Source organism: Zea mays, chromosome 5, assembly GCF_902167145.1.
Source record: "Zea mays cultivar B73 chromosome 5, Zm-B73-REFERENCE-NAM-5.0, whole genome shotgun sequence".
Lineage (NCBI taxonomy): Eukaryota > Viridiplantae > Streptophyta > Magnoliopsida > Poales > Poaceae > Zea > Zea mays.
In genome coordinates, this window is record NC_050100.1 from 72,860,829 (window position 1) to 72,881,453 (window position 20,625).

Here is a 20,625-nt window from a genome sequence, read left to right on the forward strand (position 1 = left end):
ATCTCGTACTAATAAGGACGCGAGAAGAAATTTTTACAAAGAAAATCTAAAAAAATGACAGAAAATGAGCTTCAAAAAATGAATGGAGATGCGGGGTATCGATCCCCGTACCTCTCGCATGCTAAGCGAGCGCTCTACCATCTGAGCTACATCCCCTGATACGTTTATTGTCAAAGATCAGGCTTTGTTGTCGTAGAATATAGTAGCGACCAGAAGTCACTACTCTGCTAGTGGCGGAACTGCCCGAATTATTCCAACTTAAGTGCCTAAGCCCTGCCTTAGAGGCTAGACCGCACTTAAATGGGAATAACTCGTCAATCCCTCGGATCTAGTCCGACACGGCCACTGACAGGATCAAGTACCACAGTCTCACTCGATGGTGAGTCACAGAGCAAATACAATAAAGCATAAAACCATACATGTCAGAATATTAAGTTATTACATCACCATCATCATCATTGGAGTTTTTGCAAAAGTAACCATCATTGTTCGAAGTGCAGCGGAAATAAACTAACGGTAAATAAATGGAGAGATGGGGAAGCCTGCCCCATCACCCCTCATGCTCCTCCTCAGCCGAGGCAGGGTCCCACTCGACAGTCCAACCCGGTGGCAAGGTGGACGGCCAAGTTATCCCAGCAACCATCTCCTCCAGAGAACCTGTAAAAATTATGCCACAAGCAAGGCTGAGTATACTAATACTCAGCTAGACTTACCCGGTGTGAGGAGTCTACTCCTCTACCTCTAGACATGCAGCTGTTTGGCTGTGGGGTTTGGTTGCCAAAAGCACTAGCTGAGTTTCTAAATCAAGATTTTAACTTAGTCAAAGTTAAGTGTGACTCTCTTAAGGCTAAAAGTGGACTATCTACTCATACATGGTAGCAAGCATTATTAACAATCAACATCTTATCTCAACTCATCATACTTCCACTTATTACTCAATGCAGTACAATGGATCAAGCAGTCTCATTAGCTGCGAGAAGCAGACGATTCGAATCGAGTTTTTATCCTTGCAAGGTAAACCTAAACACACGACATGCAGGGGCACTCCGTCCCCATACACATCAACCGTCCTCATCGATTCCCCGTCAGCAGATCAGGGCTCACCGCCTTGGCGTACAATGCCCCACTGACCCTGACTGGCCGTCGTGCAGTGACCGCACTTGTACCCACCATAACCGGAATGGGAGACCTCGTCTCAGGACGCGTGAGGGGATATGTCCACTGCCGGGTTCACTCAGGTACTAGGCTTACCGATTTACCATATTTCTCGGCATGTGCTTAGTACGTTCAAACGCTTGACACAGGTATCCGCACGTTAATCCTTATTCCATTTTCCATCTCGTAAACAACCAATCCCCATGGATTGTTGTCCACCAACTAGTATCATGACAGTATAAAAGTGGGTACAATCAATTTCCTGATCTCGCGCGAGTGCTAGAAAAATCACTCGTCTTCTACCGAGATCCTAATTAAGTAAAGCAACTACTCGACCTGTCATACTAGTATTCATCTCAAAAGGATTCCTGAGATCATGCAACTAGGGTTTCAAACAATTCCTACACCTAAGTGCACAATCAATCCTACAATCATTAAGTGAAGTAAAATAGTATAAATAACAGGTTATGCATAAAACCGAGGCTTGCCTTCCAAAGCAGTGGCAGGCAGGTCCTCTGGTGCAGGCTCGGGTGCTGGATCTGGGGCTACCTCCTGAGCAGCTCCTTGCTCCAGCACGAGGATGTACTCTCCGTCAGCAAGATTACAGTCTATCGAAATGCAATGAACATGTATGTCATGATTATGCAAGATTTAAGAACATTACTAAAGAAACTAAGTTAAGAATTAACTTAGGGTTTCCTGGTTCTGTGGGGCTTCTAGTGGTATACATAGACATAGACTTATTACCTTTTAAGCTTAGGTTTTATTTTAGGATAACATAGTGGATTGGTATTGCCTTGATACATTTTAGTGGGCAGATTACAAAGGTTTTTAGGATAACATTAATTTACATTATTCATTTTCCTTTCCTTAATTTCCATTTAGGGTTTCTAGGGTAGGTTTGAACTACAACAGGGTTTTAATAATTTCCAAAAATTCTGTAAAAATTATAGTGGGTTGCCATTTGCTATTCTAACTTGTTTTAAGAAGTTGAGGCTTTAAGTACAAAGGCTAGGCTTTAAACAAAAATAACAATAGTTAGGCAAAATGGGCCACTTTACACTACACCTCTTAGTTAGGGGTAGGTTCTGTCCTAAAGGTTATTTTTGTTGGCATCCTATAGTAATAATAAGCCTCTGTGCTAAAAATCACAGAAAACTAAGGGGTGGTTATTTAGTTATGATTTTCTTAAGTTTAATGTCAAAAAGGCTCTTTCTACTACATTATTATTTGAAAAATGTCAAACAGCAGATTTCATATTTTTCCTAAGTTCTCTCTAATAAAACAATAGTTATCCCAAGGGTGGGGGTGTTTTTACCTTGGGGTTATTTTTGTAGAGTTTTCCTAAGTTTTACTTGTTTTATTAAAACAAAAGGGGTCTTACTTATTTTACACTAAAACAGGGTATGATATATTTTTCCAGTGAACTATATTGAATAAGTAACCTAACAAAAATAGAGGTACTCTCTGGTTTATTAATTAAATTACATTTTCTATTTTTCTTATCCTTAGGCATATTATAGAATAAAGGGTAAAACTAACTTAATTGGAGTGGACAGAGAGGTTTAACATTTTTATTTGGTTTAGGAGGTATACATAAACTTCTCAAAAATTTTCTAACCCCAGTCAAATAGTGCAACTAATTTTGGCCCTATTATTAAGCTTTTGGTCAAAACTATAATCAAATCAGAGCTTTAAAGTTTTCTACAGTACATAGGGGGTTTTATATTTTTCTTAAGTAGATTACATTATTTAGCATCTGACAAAATTGGTTTGACCAAATTTGGATGATTTAAACAGAAGATATGCATTTTCAAAGTTTCTGTCCAAATTAAAAACAGATTTAATAAAGGTTTTCTGGAAAAACAGTTTACACCGAGGTCCCTGGGTTTAAACTAAATCCACCTTCGCAAATCTACCCTCGCGCCACTATTCCCTTGTGTCTCTGACATTTCACAAAACCCCCTGACCTTCTCTCCCTCTCACACGGTTTCCTTCCCCTAAAGTAAACAGTAACCGCGGGAAAGAATAGGGTGGCGCGGCTTACCGGCGGCGAGGGAGGTCCGGCGAAGGGTGGGGTTGGCTTGGGGAGACTCTGGCAGTCACGTCGAGGTACGGCTTGACGTCGGGGATGGCTGGAATCGCCCGGTCCACGCGTGCAGGCGGGTGTCCTCGTCGGCGGCGAGTATACCGGCCAAACCACGGCGAGCTGGTTCAATCCGAGGGCACGGTGAGCTTCACGGGGTCACGCAGCGACTGTGTGCACAAGGAATCGAAGGATGGTGGAGTGGTTTACCCGGTCCACGTACTCCGGCGGGGTTGAGAGCTCCGGCGAGCGTGGACTGGCTTCTCCGGCGAAGTAAACTCCGATTCCTTGCTCGGGGAGCCTCACGGAGGTGTGCACAGTCCTCTCCGAGGGCTGGACGGGGTTGGGAATGGCTCTACTGGCCGGTCTATGTGACAGAGGGATTGGGCGGCCGCGGACTCGCTGCGCACGAGCAAACGGCGACGAGCTAACTCCGGTGAGGTTTGGAGGGTGCGCGGAAGGGTGTGGTCGAAGCCTGGGAGGGCTTTATAAGTTCGGGCGCGGGCCACGACGCTGGTTTGGCTCGGGCGCGGCGCTGGGCATGCGGGGACGCGCGCGAGCGTGCTCTGGCGCGGGCAGAAGGCGTCGAACACGTGGAGGTGAGTTTCTTCCAGTGTTCAAACGTCTCCAGAGATCGCAAACGTGCGAATCTCGCCATGAATCCGGCGCAGACCTCCTCCTGGCACCTAGGGCTATCTCACATGTGTGAGTTCCAAGGGATGATACGCCCTAGATCGGGAGATAGACGGGCGCCAAATCTGGCTTGTCTCACTGCCCACTCAGCGACAAAACTGATGTCAAGAGCTGTCAAACGTCTGAGTCTCGGTCTCCACTTTTTCCAGGGGGTGCCTTAAGTGGTATGCCACATTTTTGGTATAGAACCCAAGTGGTTTTGGCGCCATCTTCAAAGTGAACACGGTTGATCTTTGGGTTAGGGTTAAAATTTGACTTAGAGGGAAATAGAGAGCTCTAGCTCTCTCTCCACTTGGAGATTTGAATTGGGGTTTCTCCAAGGGTCTTTTTGCAATATTTCCTCCCCCTAATTGATGGTTACAAGGTTAGTTAGGGTTTGGGTAAAAGTTACACATGCTTTGCACACTTGATCACTCTCTCCCCCCCTTACCCAGGGTTTTGGGGAGCTAGGGTTTAGGAGAGGTCTAGGGTTCTTCTCCCCTCTTATCCAAGGTGGTGAGTGAGTAAGGATGAGGGTAATGCTTCTCATGCCATTGGCAACTTTATTAGCATTTGATCCCCAAGTTCTTATGTGGTGCCCTAAGTCTTTACCCCTTGTGAACACAGCTTCTAGTGCCAAAGTGGGTTTTAGTCAGGGTAACACCTGGGGTGTTACAGCCCTCCCCCCTTAAAGGAATCTCGTCCCGAGATTTTGGTAGAGTCCCTTGGAGGGTGCTTGAAGGTGTGCTGGTGTTGTTTTTCCTTTACACTTAAGTTTCTCTTGTTAACTGCTCTTCGAATGTCATCCTCTTTGCAACTTCAGAAGGAAGCCCTTCTTAAATTAAATCCACAACTTAGACTATCCTTGTTATCTAAGTTTTTCTTATAATTGATTTCAAAGGGCAGGTGGGGGTGGGGTTTTGGGGTTACAAAACGACTCCTTTGGGCAGAAAGTCGGGGAAGCGAGAGCGTAGAAAATCCTCAGTCTCCCATGTAGCTTCTTCCGCTGATTGGTGACTCCACTGAACTTTATACATTCTGATCGACCTTGCCCGAGTTGATCTCTCTTTTTGATCTAGCACCTTGACGGGGTACTCTTGGTAGGACAAGTCTGGTTCTATCTCAATGTCTGGTTCCGGTAGCACTTCAGTGGGTAGACGAACACATTTTCGCAGTTGAGATACATGGAACACATTATGAACTGCTGACATGTGAGGTGGTAATTCCAATTGGTAGGCTACGGGTCCACAGCTTGCCTTGATCTTATAGGGTCCAATGTAGCGAGGAGCTAACTTGCCCTTGATCCCGAATCGCTGGACACCCTTGGTGGGTGATACCTTAAGATAGACATGATCTCCCACCTCAAACTGTAGAGGCTTCCGCCTCTTATCATGATAGCTCCTTTGTCTGGCCTGAGCAGCTTCCAAGTTCTTGGTAATAACCCGGACCTTTGCCTCTGCCTCGAGTACCAAATCTGGCCCAAAAATTTCCCTTTCTCCTGCTTGAGACCAATTTAGTGGGGTCCTACACCTTCTCCCATATAATGCCTCAAAAGGTGCCATCTTCAGACTAGACTGATAGCTGTTATTGTAAGAAAACTCCGCCAAAGACAGACACTTGTCCCAATCCTTTCCATAATGTAGTGCACATGCTCGCAACATGTCTTCCAAAATCTGATTCACCCTTTCTGTCTGGCCATCTGTTTGAGGGTGATATGCTGAGCTTCGGATTACTTGGGTCCCAAGTGATTCTTGCAGTTTCTCCCAAAAGCGTGCCACGAACAGTGCTCCTCTATCTGATATAATGGTCTTTGGAATACCATGCAACCTTACTATCTGATCAACATAAATTTCAGCGTACTTCTCCGTCTTGTGGGTGGTGTGTACTGGCAAGAAATGAGCAGTCTTGGTCAACCTGTCCACGATAACCCAAATAGAATCATAGTGTCTGGAGGTATTGGGTAATCCCACTATGAAGTCCATGCAAATGTCCTCCCATTTCCAAGATGGTATGGGAAGGGGTTGCAAAGGGCCTGCTGCCCTCAAGTGACTGGCTTTAATTCTCTGGCAGGTGTCACATTCAGATACGTACTTGGCAATTTCCCTTTTCATTCTAGTCCACCAATATAGAGATCTGAGATCATGATACATCTTGTTGCTACCAGGGTGCATGGAGAATTTTGAAAGGTGAGCTTCATCCAGTATTTGCTTTCTGAGCTCAGGGTCCTTGGGAACAACCAATCGATCTTCAAACCATAGAATTCCCTTGCTGTCCTGTCGGAAACACTGGTATTTCTCTGCCTTTTGCTTGATCATATCCTTGATAACCTGAACACCCTTATCCTCAACCTGTGCCCTGATGATCTGCTCTTGCAACGTGGGCTCCACCGAGATATAGCTTAGGTCACCCGAAGAAACAACTTCCAGGTTCAATCTGCACAACTCATCACACAGGGTGGTAACTCCCACATCCATGCTCATACAATTACACTGGGCCTTTCTGCTCAAGGCATCTGCCACAACATTGGCCTTTCCTGGGTGGTAATGCACCTCCAAATCGTAGTCCTTGATCAACTCTAACCATCTCCTTTGCCTCATGTTCAGATCTGCCTGAGTGAAGATGTATTTGAGACTCTTGTGATCAGTGTAGATGTTACAGTGAGCTCCCATCAAGTAGTGTCTCCATATCTTAAGAGCATGAGCTACAGCTGCCAATTCTAGATCATGTGTAGGGTAGTTCTGCTCATGGGGCCTGAGTGCCCTGGAAGCATAAGCAATCACTCTGTTCTCTTGCATCAAGACACATCCCAAACCAGTACCAGAAGCATCACAATAAACTTCAAATGGCTTGGTGTTGTCAGGTTGGGCCAGCACTGGGGCTGTTGTCAAATGCTGCCTCAAGGTATGAAAGGCATCTTCACACTTTTGGCTCCACTCAAATTTGACTCCCTTCTTCAACAGTTCAGTCATTGGCTTGGCAATTCTGGAGAAATCCGGAATAAATCGTCGATAATACCCTGCCAATCCCAGAAAACTCCGAATCTGCCTCACTGTAGCTGGGGGCTTCCAATCCATCACCTCCTGCACCTTCTCAGGATCAACTGATATCCCATCCTGAGAAATTGTGTGACCCAAGAATTTGATCTCCTTCAGCCAAAACTCACACTTAGACAACTTAGCATAAAGATGATGATCGCGTAGTCGTTGGAGCACGATGTGCAGGTGCTCAGTATGTTCATCTTCATTCTTGGAGTAAACTAGTATATCATCAATGAAAACGACCACGAACTTGTCTAATTCTGGCATAAATACTGAGTTCATCAAGTACATGAAATAAGCCGGGGCATTGGTCAGCCCAAAAGACATCACCAGAAACTCATATAGTCCATATCTGGTAGAGAAAGCCGTCTTGGGAATATCGCTGGCACGGATCTTGATCTGATGGTATCCTGAGCGAAGGTCTATCTTGGAGAATACCTTGGCTCCCACCAACTGATCGAACAGAACATCAATGCGGGGCGGTGGGTATTTGTTCTTGATAGTCACCGCATTGAGAGGGCGGTAGTCAACACACATCCTCAAACTCTCATCCTTTTTCTTCACAAATAAAGCTAGACATCCCCATGGTGAAGTGCTTGGGCGAATAAACCCCTTGTCCAACAACTCTTGCAATTGTTTCTTCAATTCTGCCAATTCCGCGGGAGGCATCCTATAGGGTCTCTTGGAGATAGGAGCAGTCTCGGGTTGCAACTCAATTGCGAACTCAATGTCTCGGTCAGGTGGCATCCCTGGCAATTCGTCCGGAAAAACATCCGGGTAGTCACGGACCACTGGGATCTTTTCTACTGGGGAATCTATCATGACGAAGGCACAAGAATGGGTACAACCCTGGTCAGGCAAATATGCTAGTCCGTCGGCTCGTACTTACAGGGTTGTTGGGTTTACAATACAATTTACATACATAGTTTTTCTACAGTGGCCCAGTTCACTGAAGAATCTTCGGCCTCAGTATATATATATGAGTGCTTGCTTCTTCTTCTCCATGCATGTACGAGCCCGAAAATCCTCTCCTCCTCCATGGAATCCTGCATTCCTTTCTGCTTGGCAGGACAATGCTACAGAGACACTCTTATCTAATCTGCGCGTATCGTTTTGGTGCTGGGACCTCACTCGCTGCCATTGCCAGGAATCCAGGATCAGTAGCTGCACAGGTTGGGGCAGACGACGTAACACTAAGAGCCAAGCTTAATAATAGAGCATATTGTTTGCTCTAATTTCTTGCAATGTTTTCTAAAGCCAGCAACAAACACACTCACATGATAAAACTATCAGTTAGATGAATCCATTGTCTCCTTCGTTTTTATCCTTTTGTCTTGGAGCCCGTACAGTACCTGACTCTTGTATGAGAGTCTATTTTCTCTACTTTTTTAAATCTCTCTTTCACAAAAGCAAAAATGCTATACAAATAGGCTTAGAGCTTATTATTATACTTCCTCTAGCAGACATTGCGCACGGTGAATTCCAATCCATCATAGGAATCCTTATCGTTTGATCTTGTCAGAGCTTCAGTTTCGTCGATTTCGTCCTTCCTTTTTTTTACTGACTACAGTACCAAACAACATCAGAAGCATGTTTGGCTGGACAACGGCTTAGTTAGAGATTCGTCAGATATCAGAATAAGTGTAACTAAACAAACAACAAAAGGCGCCTGTAGCTCAGTGGATAGAGCGTCTGTTTCCTAAGCAGAAGGCCGTAGGTTCGACCCCTACCTGGCGCGTTTTCATTTTTAATTTCAAATTTAGACAGATTTGGAGCAACTTTTTTTATCCAACCATTTGTATTATTTTGTTAATTTTATTCTCAAACAGATTTGGTGCGATCTTTCTTACTATTCAGTCATTTTTTTCTATTTTGTTTACTTTATTTTAAAACAGATTTGAAGCAATCTTTTTATTGTCAAGCTAACTCTTATCTCACTTAATATTTTAAACTTCACTGTATGAACAGTGAACTCTACAGTATATCTATATACACGCTACGCCCAAGATAGCCAGATAGCCTCAGCAGCACCTCTTATCCTTAATTGGGCCAACTCCTATCACGGTGTCACCTCACCAAGCGCCGGAGGGTCAGGTCGGGTGTGTCATACCATGTCATGTGTGCGCGTCGCAGGCTCGCAGCGCTTGCAAATGCAAAGGATGTGGCTGTTCAGTGCGGTTTGAATCTTTAGCTAATTTTAAAATAGATAATTATTAGTTATAGTGCATTCAAACATTAACTGAAAAGCCAATGAATAAACAAACGAATGAATGACTAAGTGAATGAATGAAAAACTGAATGACCAAACCAATGACTGAGTAAATAAACGAACGAATGAGTGCCTAAATAGCTGATTGAATGAATGCCCACTTGACTGAATGAACGACTGAGTGAATGTCTGAATAACTGACGAAGGTGTTCCACCCGAACATCGAGAACATCTGCCTGCAGTGGAGACGGGTCCCCAAGGTGAGTCAGCTCCCAACCCGGACGGGCCAAGTGAGCTTCTCTTCACAATTTGCAGCTTAGCTAGCTGGTTAGAATACTCAGCTCCTGTCACCAGGACACCACAGACAGACGTGTGCAGCACCAACCCACATGGACAACGGTTTTTCTAAATGATCTCACATTAATATATTATTCGGTCGCAGACATGCTCTCCCATGACCACTGCAAGCTGTAAACTAAGGAATCGTCGCTGTATTGTATCCACTCCGAATAAATCAATATGCATGCTCCATTTGCCACAAAGACACTGAGAACTTGACAGGCAAACAAGGAGGGAGGGGGACTGCCATGACCCACCATATAATTGGGAAGCATAATTTTCCATTGATTGAAGTGAAATAAGTAAAAAAAATAAAAATAAACACTTAGTACGATTACATCATGTCTACTTATGGAACAGAGATAGCATGATACCTTCTTTTTTTTGGTGGGGGTGGGGGCTCAAACACGGGGGAAATACCTTCTAAGCGAGTTACCTAAATTGCCACGACCTCGTCAGTCACACACACCAGATAATCACAAGGCGGGAAGGAGGGAAATGAAACAAACATATCGCTCTCGAATGCCTCGACTCGCTGCAGCCGCCAGTAAAATCTAGGGGGGGGAGGGGGTGGGATCATCCATTGCTGTTTCGCTGAAGCAAGACGCGGCGATAATAGAACCATGGCACCTTCGCCCTTGTTTCTTTTGTCTACTGATCATTATTAGATCACAAAATGGAGCACGCCCCCCTCTGCGCCTTTTTCTTCTTCTTCGCCTTAGGCGGCTGCAGCACAACCTTTATCGCCGCATCGAAGACACCCTTCACGTTCTGCAAATTCACGTGGGAAACAATAAGTAAAGTCCGTCAGTGCCTCTCACGTGATACCGCGTGTTAGCGGATGAATGAGCAGATGGCAATACTAGTTGGGTCTTTGAGCTGCACTCGATGTAGTATGGCGCGCCTATTTGCTTTCTTAGCTCCTCTCCCTATAAGGCGGTGAGGGCAAGGTAACCATGTTAGACAACAGTCACCGGACAAGAAGAAAACCAGGACAGAGTAGTTGACAAAATTCACCGGGTCTCAAACGTTTATGTATTACTCCCTAGAGCAGCAAACAGGATAGTGAATCACCAATGACCATACCTGAGCAGTAGTGATAGGAACAGCACCAGGATGGTCCACAAAGAACTGCTTGTCATCTCGAAGATCTGTCAGTAAAATGTGCATTGTGAAGATATAAGGATGTGCTGCTAGCAACCTGAGGCTTTACTCTAGGCGTGGGTTTGTGTACAAGTTATGCCACTAGTTAATTATAGTAAGCATTGTATGAACATAGAACAAGAAGCAAAATCAGTGAGAACCTAACAGGAAAAATAGCAAACTGAGGGCAGCTAACCAGTACCTGTTGCATCCGTTGAACAAAACAGTAAGTCAATAACCAAAAGTAAAGTCAATTCAAACAGGTAAATTTACAATATTTTGTAAACCAGGTAGGATCTCTGCTTTTTATCTTCCTTTAGAAAAAAATGTATTTTACAGAGTACTGGGGTTACCCATTCACCAAAGACACATACAAGTTCAGGCAACACCGAGAGCGGCGACTACTCGATCCATGCTTTTATGGTGTGTATATTTTTGCCATCATATAATAATACAACAACAACGCCAAATTCATGCGCTGGTATCATAAACATAACTGTGAAATGTGATCCCTGTCTAACCAAAACTCTAATAATTGTATTGTATCTATCGAAAACTAGCATCGTGAAGCTTACAAGCACAGAAGGCTGGATTTCCAAAAAAAGGACATAATCATACTTACCAAGCTTTGTCCCTACGAGAATTATTGGCACACCAGGTGCATAATGCTTCAGTTCAGGTATCCACTGAAAATAAAAGGGGTTCAGAGTCAGCAAACAAGAAGTTTGGAAGCCATCTATGGATTAATCCTATTCAAAAATTTGATTTTGGACATCAGTTTCCACTACAGTTTAGTAGATTTTATTTTACCAAGAAAAAAGTAGTCACTCAGAATTTGGTCAAGCCAGAAGCAATGAATTTTATCAAATAAGAAGCTAAATGAAGACTGTCTGGTAAATGAACTAAAACAAGATGCCCAGAGAACACCGAAATAAAGTAACATGTAGAGTGAACAAAACCAAATATAGAATACAAGAATCAGTGTCTTGCCTTCTTCGAAACATTCTCATAGCTGGCTTTACTGATCAGTGAGAAAGCCAGAAGAAAAACATCAGCTCCACGATAGCTCAGTGGTCTCAGTCTGTTGTAATCCTCTTGACCTATTACAGTTGCAAAGATGGAAGCTCAACCATTTTGATGAACAAAGAAAAAGGATATCGCGCAAAGGAAAGGAAAAAAAAAGCATCATAAGTAGCAGGACAGGACAGAACAGCACGGCTAGTCACCTGCAGTGTCCCAGAGGCCGAGGTTGACAGTGTTACCATCAACCACAACGTTAGCACTGAAGTTGTCAAACACCGTCGGAACATAGTCCTGCGAGAAGAGCAATGTCGACAGCAGTAAGTGTCCTAGATATCACTAAAAGTGCAACTAATTCATAAACCAGAAAAATGGGCAGAGGACAACGGGAGAGGACAAGGGACAATGAGCAAAGGCACATCGCACGCCCGCTGTAAACGCAAAGCAACTAGAAAAGTTTGTCTGATTGTCTGAGGATAACCCTACCAGAATGATACACTAGACCCCTCCACAAACATGGAGAGCGGTCCACGGTGGTCCTATCCTACTGATACACTAACCAATGGTCACACGCTTACTCAGGGCTCCAAGCTAATCTACCGCAAAGCACGCGTGAAAATAAAAATCCCATCTTTCGACCGAAAAAAAATCCAGTGTGACGGATATACTACACTGGTACCTGTACATGGCCAGAAAAAAAAATCCTTGAAAAAGACATTTCCTATTGGAAAAGAATGCGGGCCGGCGTAAAAAAAATGCAGTGCTATGGATATACTACATTAGTACACGGCCAAAAAAAAATCTCTGTAAGAGATATTTGTGTTGGAAAAGAAGGAAGGGGCATGCGTGAAAAAGCTAGCGACGCTTTTGGTGCAACCACCGGTGCGGAATTGCGTGAAGTGAGGCAGTGGCAATCCATTTATTTTTTTCACCAACCATACGGGGGAAGGCGTGAGTAGTGGAGGAGCAGGCAGGCAGGCAGGGCAGCTACAAAAAGTCGGGAGCGAAAAGTGATCTCGGTCCGGTTGATGAAACGGATCGAGACGGGGGGTGCAGGAGCAGCTGGGACAGGGGAAACGAGCAAGATTATACCATGGGAATCTACATTCCCCTCTCCTGATTTCTCATAGACTCCTATATGAATGTAATGTAATCTTTACACGAGCGGGGCGATCCCTGCAACCCTAGCGCGCTGGGGAGTGGGAACGGCGCAGGAAAGACAAGATCCCCTTTCGGTTTCCTCGAAAACCAAAGGGCAGCTGGGCACCGACCGAACCCGAACCCTAACAGGAAAAAGGGTTACGAAAAGGTGGGCACCAATTCGCAGCCGCATTGTGGTAGCCGGGGGCGAATCGAGGACGTAGGCGGGGAGCGTTCCTTCCCACGGAATCCAGCGCGCCCCAGATCGATCAAGACCGCCGCCGCAATTCAAAATCCGGGGACTCCCCCCAGAAAAAAAAATTGAAACCGTCAGAGGAGGAGGGGCGTACGGTGGGGAAGGTGTTGGAGGTGTAGGAAATGAGCATGCAGGTCTTGCCGACGGCGCCGTCCCCGACCGTGACGCACTTTATGAACCTGGACGCGCTCATCCTCTTCCGCCCTCCGTCGTCGCTACGGGGTGGCTGGGCTGGGGGGGAGAGGCCTCCTGCTTATTCTTCTTCCTTCCTCCTCTGGATGGGGAAGAAGAAGAAGAAGAAGAGAGATGGGGAAATGGGGGGCGAGCGTCTGGTTTGAGGGAGGAAGAAGAGGGGGAGAGGAAGCCGGGTGGCGGGAGGGGGCGCGGCGGGTGGTTAAGATCGGGAGGAAGCGGGGAGCGGAGGAATGGAGGGTGGCGCGTGCGCGGCGGGAGAGGGTTGCGGGGGTGGAGGGAGGGAAGCGGTCTCCGAGCCGGGATGGTGGGGGCTGGTGGTGGAGGTGGAGAGAGAGAGAGAGAGAGAGAGAGAGAGAGAGAGAGAGAGGGGTGGAGTGGGTGGTGGCCCGGCGCGGCGGTGGGTGGGGTGGGGAGGGGAGGAGAGAGAGAGGGAAGAGGGGTGGCCACGGTGTGCGCGCGCATCATTTCCTTCTTTATTGCCGCCCTGTCTGTGCCTGCCCAGCCCCCATGCATTATTATTACTACTCCGTTACGATTAGTGTTATTACTTCGCCTCATACCGACACAAAGAACTTTTGCTAAGAACGCGATAATAATACCATGCCGCCATGGATGCTTTGTTGTACGGCAGGGGCTAAATCCATGCTTCCAAGTGACGTTTATCCAGCAACGAAAGCCATTACCATTTCCCTCCACACAAATGTTGCTTAAGGCCAAGGCCAATCCTTCACCAACTGCCCCTACTGTCTGTTCCTCTTGGTGATGTGCGTTCCCTAATCATTCTCCTTTTGTGTGTGTCTACCAGCTGCCCACGTATACCACCATCCATTTCTTTTCTTTTTTTTTTTACTCTGCTGTGCCTTTCAGTACCTAGGCACTATGCGTTCTTGCTCCTTTTTTTTCTTTGTTCTCTCTTCTAGTGTAACGACTTAACTGCCACTGCGTTTAGGTGAACATTTATGCAGCGTACAAGTTGCTACTACTCTTACTACTTAGGCTCGGTTTGTTTTAGTTTTTTTTTAGCTTCTGGCCACTATAATCTGTCGCGGACTTCTTAACGTTCGGTCTTTTTTGGCCCTTTTTTTTAAACTCGCTTTTATGAAAACCATTCAAAATCAACGTGAACATACAATCGATCCAGTGGTCGTGATAGTCTGTTTTCTAGATCCTAAACCTTATGCACCACTTCATATTCCTCCTTCACGGTATCTAGATTCTTCCAACAGCCGATTTTTTTTTAAAAAAAACTGGTTAGAAAAAAAAACTGAAATAAACAAAGTGTGTCCAACGACCACATCGAGAACGTCCAGAGGAACAAGGGGGGAAAAGTGAGATCTGTCTGTTGCCGCAACAAAAAAAAATAAGAACAACATCCAGTGCTTGACAATTGACATCCCCATCTGATATGATGCATGACCTACGATTGCTAGCGACACTTTGCTTAAAAACCTTTAAATCTTGATGCATACTCCTACATGATTCCAAAAAATAAAAAAAATAAAAATCCCCGTGGCATGTATGTGATGTGCGTCGTCTAGCCATTGCATCGATGAACAGACCAAACAAAGCACCCCCCGACACATGACACTCGTACACCGCGCATGCCATTTGGTCCAAGGTTGCCGTACTAGCAAATTCACATGGCACATCTCTGGAGATGGGGAGAAGTTGCCAAGAACCAAATGCACACTATCATACGTGTGCAGTGCAGTGCTGCAGTGCACCACGCATACATCTCTGGAGGTGGACAGCTTGGAGCGCTTGTCCCCACTGTCCGGCCCGAATCGACAACGGCACCCCACCAGTCACAGGTACCCAACACAGGTTTTTGCTGATTGGGTCGGATGCACGCAGCAAAATTTTATGGAAAAATTCCTAGTATACCATCAGATTTTATACTCATTTTTTATGTGTCATCGAATGACATATAGATATATTTTTTTATGTGTATAACATGTGACCAGTGGCACACAAGGAACGAGTATATTTTCCCAATGACATACAGAGAATTGGCCCAAATTTCATCTCATCCCAGCTGTTGGAAACCAAAAGTGCCTCACGGACGGTCCGGCCCTGAGGCCGGACGGTCCGTGGTGGTGGCGCGGACGGTCCGAGCGTGCGCAGAGTCAGTTAGGGTTCCTATTTTCTCGTGGAATTTGTTACCTAAAACCGCGGGATTAACTCGGAAATCAGTTTGAAGCGGATCCAGACCTCCCCTTTATATAGATGAAGGGCTACGGCCGATTGAACCCCCAACAATCGATCAAATCAAGTCTATTTCTCGTTTTTACCTTATGCATTAGGAGTAGCGCTAGTTTAGTTCTAGTTTAGTGTCTCAATCCTCAATTTCTTCGCTTCTATTCGACTCTATGTCGATTAGAGGAGTCTAGGTCGGCCTACCGAGCCTAGACAACACCTAGGATCTCTCCTCCCCGACGGGGTCCCTCCCGGGAGCGAGATCCAGGCGCCGCCAGCGACCTTCGCTGCCTCTGCGCACGCGCGGACCGTCCGGCCTATAGGCGCGGATCGTCCGGCCGTCAGGCAGGGAGCCCAAACCCTTGTACCAGGTCGCGGACCGTCCGGCCCCTGACCGCGGACCGTCCGCGCCTCTGCAAAGGGCACCGCCGCCGGTTCTCACGCAGTGATTGGCGCCCCAAAAAGGCACCAACATACTTTTGGCGACTCCGCTGGGGACAGGTGTTTAGATCTACTAAAAATCAGGCCCTCAAATGGCCGGTTCTAAAGATCACACCGATATCTCCCCGGACAATATCCTAAAGCCGGTTGTTGAAAGTATGACGACCGATGAGCAACAGCAATACGAGGACTACACGCGTCAGGCGAAGGAGAAATTCTTATCACAATACACGGTGGATCGCCACCAGAAAGTTATCAAACATGGAGAGACCGATGTCGCATCTCTTCTATCTTCGCTTCAAGTCCCCAACGTAAGTAAACCCGACGACATCCAATCTATTAAACAGTATGTAGATCATCAGCAAAATCAAATGAAACAATAGAGTGGAGGGTTAGAAGAGTCAATTGGAAAATTAACGCGTACGTTGGAAAAGTCTGTTGCTCCTAGTTTTCCATCATACGAAACTAGTAATAGGGTATTTATGTCTGATGTATCGGCAACAAATGGGGATTCGCAACCCCAGCCTTTGTATGGTATGCCGATAAACTCATATTCAGGGCAAATACAACCACCGTCGTCCCTGAAAGTCGCCTAGAGGGGGGTGAATAGGGCGAATCTGAAATTTAACAACTTAATCACAACTACAAGCCGGGTTAGCGTTAAAAATATAAACGAGTCCGAGAGAGAGGGTGCAAAACAAATCGCAAGCGAATAAAGAGTGTGGCACGCGGATTTGTTTTACCGAGGTTCGGTTCTCGCAAACCTACTCCCCGTTGAGGTGGTCACAAAGACCGGGTCTCTTTCAACCCTTTCCCTCTCTCAAATGGTCCCTTGGACCGAGTGAGCTTCTTCTTCTCAATCAAACGGGAACAAACTTCCCAGCAAGGACCACCACACAATTGGTGTCTCTTGCCTTGGTTACAATTGAGTTGTTTGCAAGAAAGAATGAAAGAAAGAAGCAATCCAAGCGCAAGAGCTCAAAAGAACACAACAAATCTCTCTCACTAATCACTAATGCTTTGTGTGGAATTGGGAGAGGATTTGATCACTTGGTGTAACATCCCAAAAATCCCAATGAAAGGTAATTAGGCTTACACCTAGTCCCTAATTAATTTTGGTGGTTGAATTGCCCAACACAAACAATTGGACTAACTAGTTTGCCCAAGTGTATAGATTATACAGGTATAAAAGGTTCACACTCAGCCAATAAAAAGACCAAGTTTTGGATTCAACAAAGGAGCAAAGTGGCAACCGAAGGCCCTCTGGTCTGGGAGCACCGGACAGTGTCCGGTGCACCAGAGGACTCCAACTCGAACTCGTCACCTTCAGGAATTTCCAGAGGCACTCGCGCTATAATTCACCGGACTGTCCGGTGCGCCAAGGAGGAGCGGCCTCAGGAACTCGCCAGCTTCGGGAAACTCCAACGGCTAGTCCGCTATAATTCACCGGACATGTCCGGTGTGCACCGGACTGTCCGGTGCAACTCCGGAGCAACGGCTAGTCGGCGCCAACGGCTACCTGCGACGCATTAAATGCGCGCGCAGCGCGCGCAGAAGTCAGGCGCGCCCATACTGGCACACCAGACAGCAAACAGTACCTGTCCGGTGTGCACCGGACACCCAGGCGGGCCCACAAGACAGAAGCTCCAACGGTCAGAATCCAACGGCAGTGATGACGTGGCGGGGGCACCGGACATGTCCGGTGTGCACCGGACTGTCCGGTGCGCCATCGAGCAGACAGCCTCCCAACGGCCACATTTGGTGGTTGGGGCTATAAATACCCCAACCACCCCACCATTCATTGCATCCAAGTTTTCCACCTCTCAACCACTTACAAGAGCTAGGCATTCAATTCTAGACACACCAAAAGATATCAAATCCTCTCCAACTCCACACAAGTCTCTAGTGATTAGCGAGAGAGATTTGTCGTGTTCTTTTGAGCTCTTGCGCTTGGATTGCTTCTTTTCTTTCTCACTTGTTCTTGAGATCATAACTCCATTGTAATCAAGGCAAGAGGCACCAATTGTGTGGTGGCCCTTGCGGGGAAGTTTTGTTCCCGGCTTTTTGAGAAGAGAAGCTCACTCGGTCCGAGGGACCGTTTGAGAGAGGGAAGGGTTGAAAGAGACCCGACCTTTGTGGCCTCCTCAACGGGGAGTAGGTTTGCAAGAACCGAACCTCGGTAAAACAAATCCGCGTGTCACACTCTTTATTTGATTGCGATTTGTTTTGCGCCCTCTCTCGCGGACTCGTTTATATTTCTAACGCTAACCCGGCTCGTAGTTGTGTTTATATTTGTAAATTTCAGTTTCGCCCTATTCACCCCCCCCTCTAGGCGACTTTCACCCAACCCGAGGTTTGAAACCCTAACCTCCTAAATCCCCCCTTCATTTTATTCTTCTCCCTTAACTCTACCCCTAGGTCACCTAATCATATGCATACACTTAAAATGATTTGGAGCACCTCACATAGACCATATTTATCACCCAAGTTCATTTAGAGAATTTTTGTTGCAAGGGAAAAAGAAACAAAAAGACACAAAAGTAGAAAAGGAAAAGAAAAGAATTAGAATAAGAAAAGAAAAAAGAAAAGAAAAACTCTCTCCCCTCCCTCGGCTGGGCCGATTTCCAGCCCAGTTCGCGCGTGCCCGCTTTCCCCCCCCCCTCTCTTCCCGGCCCAGGCGGCCCAATCCGCGCGCCGCTCCCTCCCACTGACACCCGGGCCCCGCCCGTCAGCGCCTCACCCCCTCCCTCTCGCGCAGACTCCTCTCGCTGGCAGCCAGGGCCCACTCGTCAGCTCCATCTCCCTCGCCCATCCCTCGCCGGCGCGTCCGCCGCCGAGCGCCCCCTCGCCTCGTCGCCTCGCCATTAATGCTCGCCAGCCTCCACGACAACCCCGCCACTGTGCTTGAGCCGACCTCTCACCCCCCTCAGCCTGCCCGAGTCATCCCAATCGGCGTTAGCGCCATTCCCGCCATCATGGCGAGCTTGCCGGTGTTCACCGTCTCCCCCACCCCCTCCCTCCTCGAGCGCCTATAAAAGGACCCGTCCGAGCCCCGTCTTCACCACACCAGCTCCGACCACCTCCTCGGCTTTCCCCCGCGCCAATCGAGCTAGAGTCGCCGTGCTGCCTACCTTGCCCCGGTGAGCTCCCCTCTCCCTCTCTAGCGATCTTCCGTTCAATTAAGTTGCGAAGAGCTCCGCCACACTCTCACGTTCACGACACGCCACTTCCCCCACTCAATTATGGCCGGAAACCTCACCGGCGACTTCGCCGCCGTGGACACTCGCCACCGCGCCGCGGACCGGCCGCCATAGGCCCACTTCACCCGCCCGTGCTTCGCCACCACTTCACCGCCGAAGAATCGGACCGGCGCGGAGCTCGCCGCCGACCGGCCCCGGTCGAGCCCTTCCCCCCCCCTCCATTGCCGTCAACGCCGTCAGCCCCCTCTCCCTCCCTGGCTGGTGGGCCCGCACTACGGCGCCGTCCCCCGGCGTCGCTCCCTCGCAGCTGGGCCAGCTGGACCGCAAGCGCGCCCGCGCCCGCGCGTCCGCGCCGAGTGGGCCGAAATCCCCTCCCCTGGCCCAGTTAGTTGGAGAATTCTTTCTCTTTTTCTTTTTCCTTTTATTTTTCCCATTTTCACATATATATTTAGATGCTAATATTTTATGCACCAAAAATTGTCTAAATAAAATTATTAGGGCACAAAAATAATAAAATATAACAATTTGCACACCCCACAAAGGTCACTATGTTTGATGTATTGTTATTGTCTATGTTTAATTAGCGGAAGAGGGATCCGATCCTCCGGAACTCTTAGCTCCGGAAGAAGGGCAAGAACCCGACCCCTCCGAGATTAACCTCTTGTGCCAGGAAAGCTTCGACGAAGGCAAGTCCACCTTTCCCTTGATGCATTATTTACCTATTTCTCTCTACCACTGCCTAAGCCTGGATTATGGGATGGGAATCGAATTGCATGGTGAGCACGAGAAAGCCCGCATTAACTATTACTTTGATTAAAAATATGGGGCAAGTGAAATGGGTTCAAGTGGAATGTTTTCCAAAAGAGTGTGATGAAGGGTACTCACCCTCATCACCTAGTGGAGTAGGATGATCAGGGACTCCCTGGTTTAGGGGAGGGCCTAAGGTGTTGGCTCGGCTGGTTTAGGCGTGAGCAGAAGGATTGTCCTCTCATATAAGGACCGGTTTGTCATCTTTCATTACCTGTACTCTCAAAAAGTACAACCACTCGAGGCTGTGTGGGCAGCCACTCAATCTAAACTCGTACGATCCAACCCCAGGGTTATGAAGGCTGGGGTAGCACCGGAAGGATAAGGAGGGGGAATGTTTTGTCCGGTTTGGACATGGCGGTGGCCTGACTCCTTCCGGTATAACCGTTAAGGTTCGGACGTACAAGGAAGGAAAGAGTTTCGGATTCGGGTCTCATTGGCCATGAGATCGCAGAGCCGGACTAGTGGGTAAAGTGTACCCCTCTGCGCAGAGTCTAAACCTATTCGAATAGTCTGTGTCCACTGGTATGGACGAGTCTGGTATGGTATGACAATTAGTGTTTCTATTATAATTGGGAACAGGGAAATGTGTGTGTGTCCGAAAAGAAAAATGGTACCACGACCACGGGAGCGGGAAGCTCAGCGGTGGTCAAGCAAATGTTACTTCTTTTGTCTGGGGAAAACCATAATCAACGAATACTGCCTTTCTCTGAAAAAGTACGAGTGAC

General features: G+C 47.1%; 1 protein-coding gene and 2 non-coding genes across 4 annotated transcripts; 1 reads left to right on the plus strand and 2 right to left on the minus strand.

Moving 5' to 3' along the window:
• Window positions 1–83: 83 nt before the first annotated feature.
• TRNAA-AGC (transfer RNA alanine (anticodon AGC)) lies at window positions 84–156 on the minus strand. Its single transcript has one exon. It is a non-coding gene; the product is annotated as a tRNA-Ala (tRNA).
• An 8,460-nt stretch (window positions 157–8,616) lies between these two features.
• TRNAR-CCU (transfer RNA arginine (anticodon CCU)) lies at window positions 8,617–8,689 on the plus strand. Its single transcript has one exon. It is a non-coding gene; the product is annotated as a tRNA-Arg (tRNA).
• Window positions 8,690–9,758: 1,069 nt separating this feature from the next.
• Window positions 9,759–13,385, minus strand: LOC542094 (Rho-related protein from plants 9). 2 transcript variants are annotated; one of them, XM_035958849.1, is made up of 7 exons: window positions 12,342–12,478; window positions 11,869–11,956; window positions 11,633–11,742; window positions 11,265–11,328; window positions 10,586–10,650; window positions 10,363–10,428; window positions 9,759–10,270 (listed from the first exon to the last, which is right to left on the minus strand). In XM_035958849.1, the coding sequence occupies exons 1-7, from the start codon at window positions 12,378–12,380 to the stop codon at window positions 10,169–10,171; spliced, it is 534 nt and encodes a 177-aa protein (XP_035814742.1). In that variant the 5' UTR covers window positions 12,381–12,478; the 3' UTR covers window positions 9,759–10,168.
• Window positions 13,386–20,625: the final 7,240 nt, after the last annotated feature.

Excerpts from the sequence above, each read along its gene's own strand:
- LOC542094 (XM_035958849.1), bottom strand. The coding sequence starts at position 12,380 with ATGTCTTTTTCAAGGATTTTTTTTTCTGGCCATGTACAG. Across the intron at positions 11,957-12,341 it reads TTTTTTCTGGCCATGTACAG|GACTATGTTCCGACGGTGTT; the intron begins GTACCAGTGTAG and ends CTCTTCTCGCAG. Across the intron at positions 11,743-11,868 it reads CGGCCTCTGGGACACTGCAG|GTCAAGAGGATTACAACAGA; the intron begins GTGACTAGCCGT and ends CAACTGTAATAG.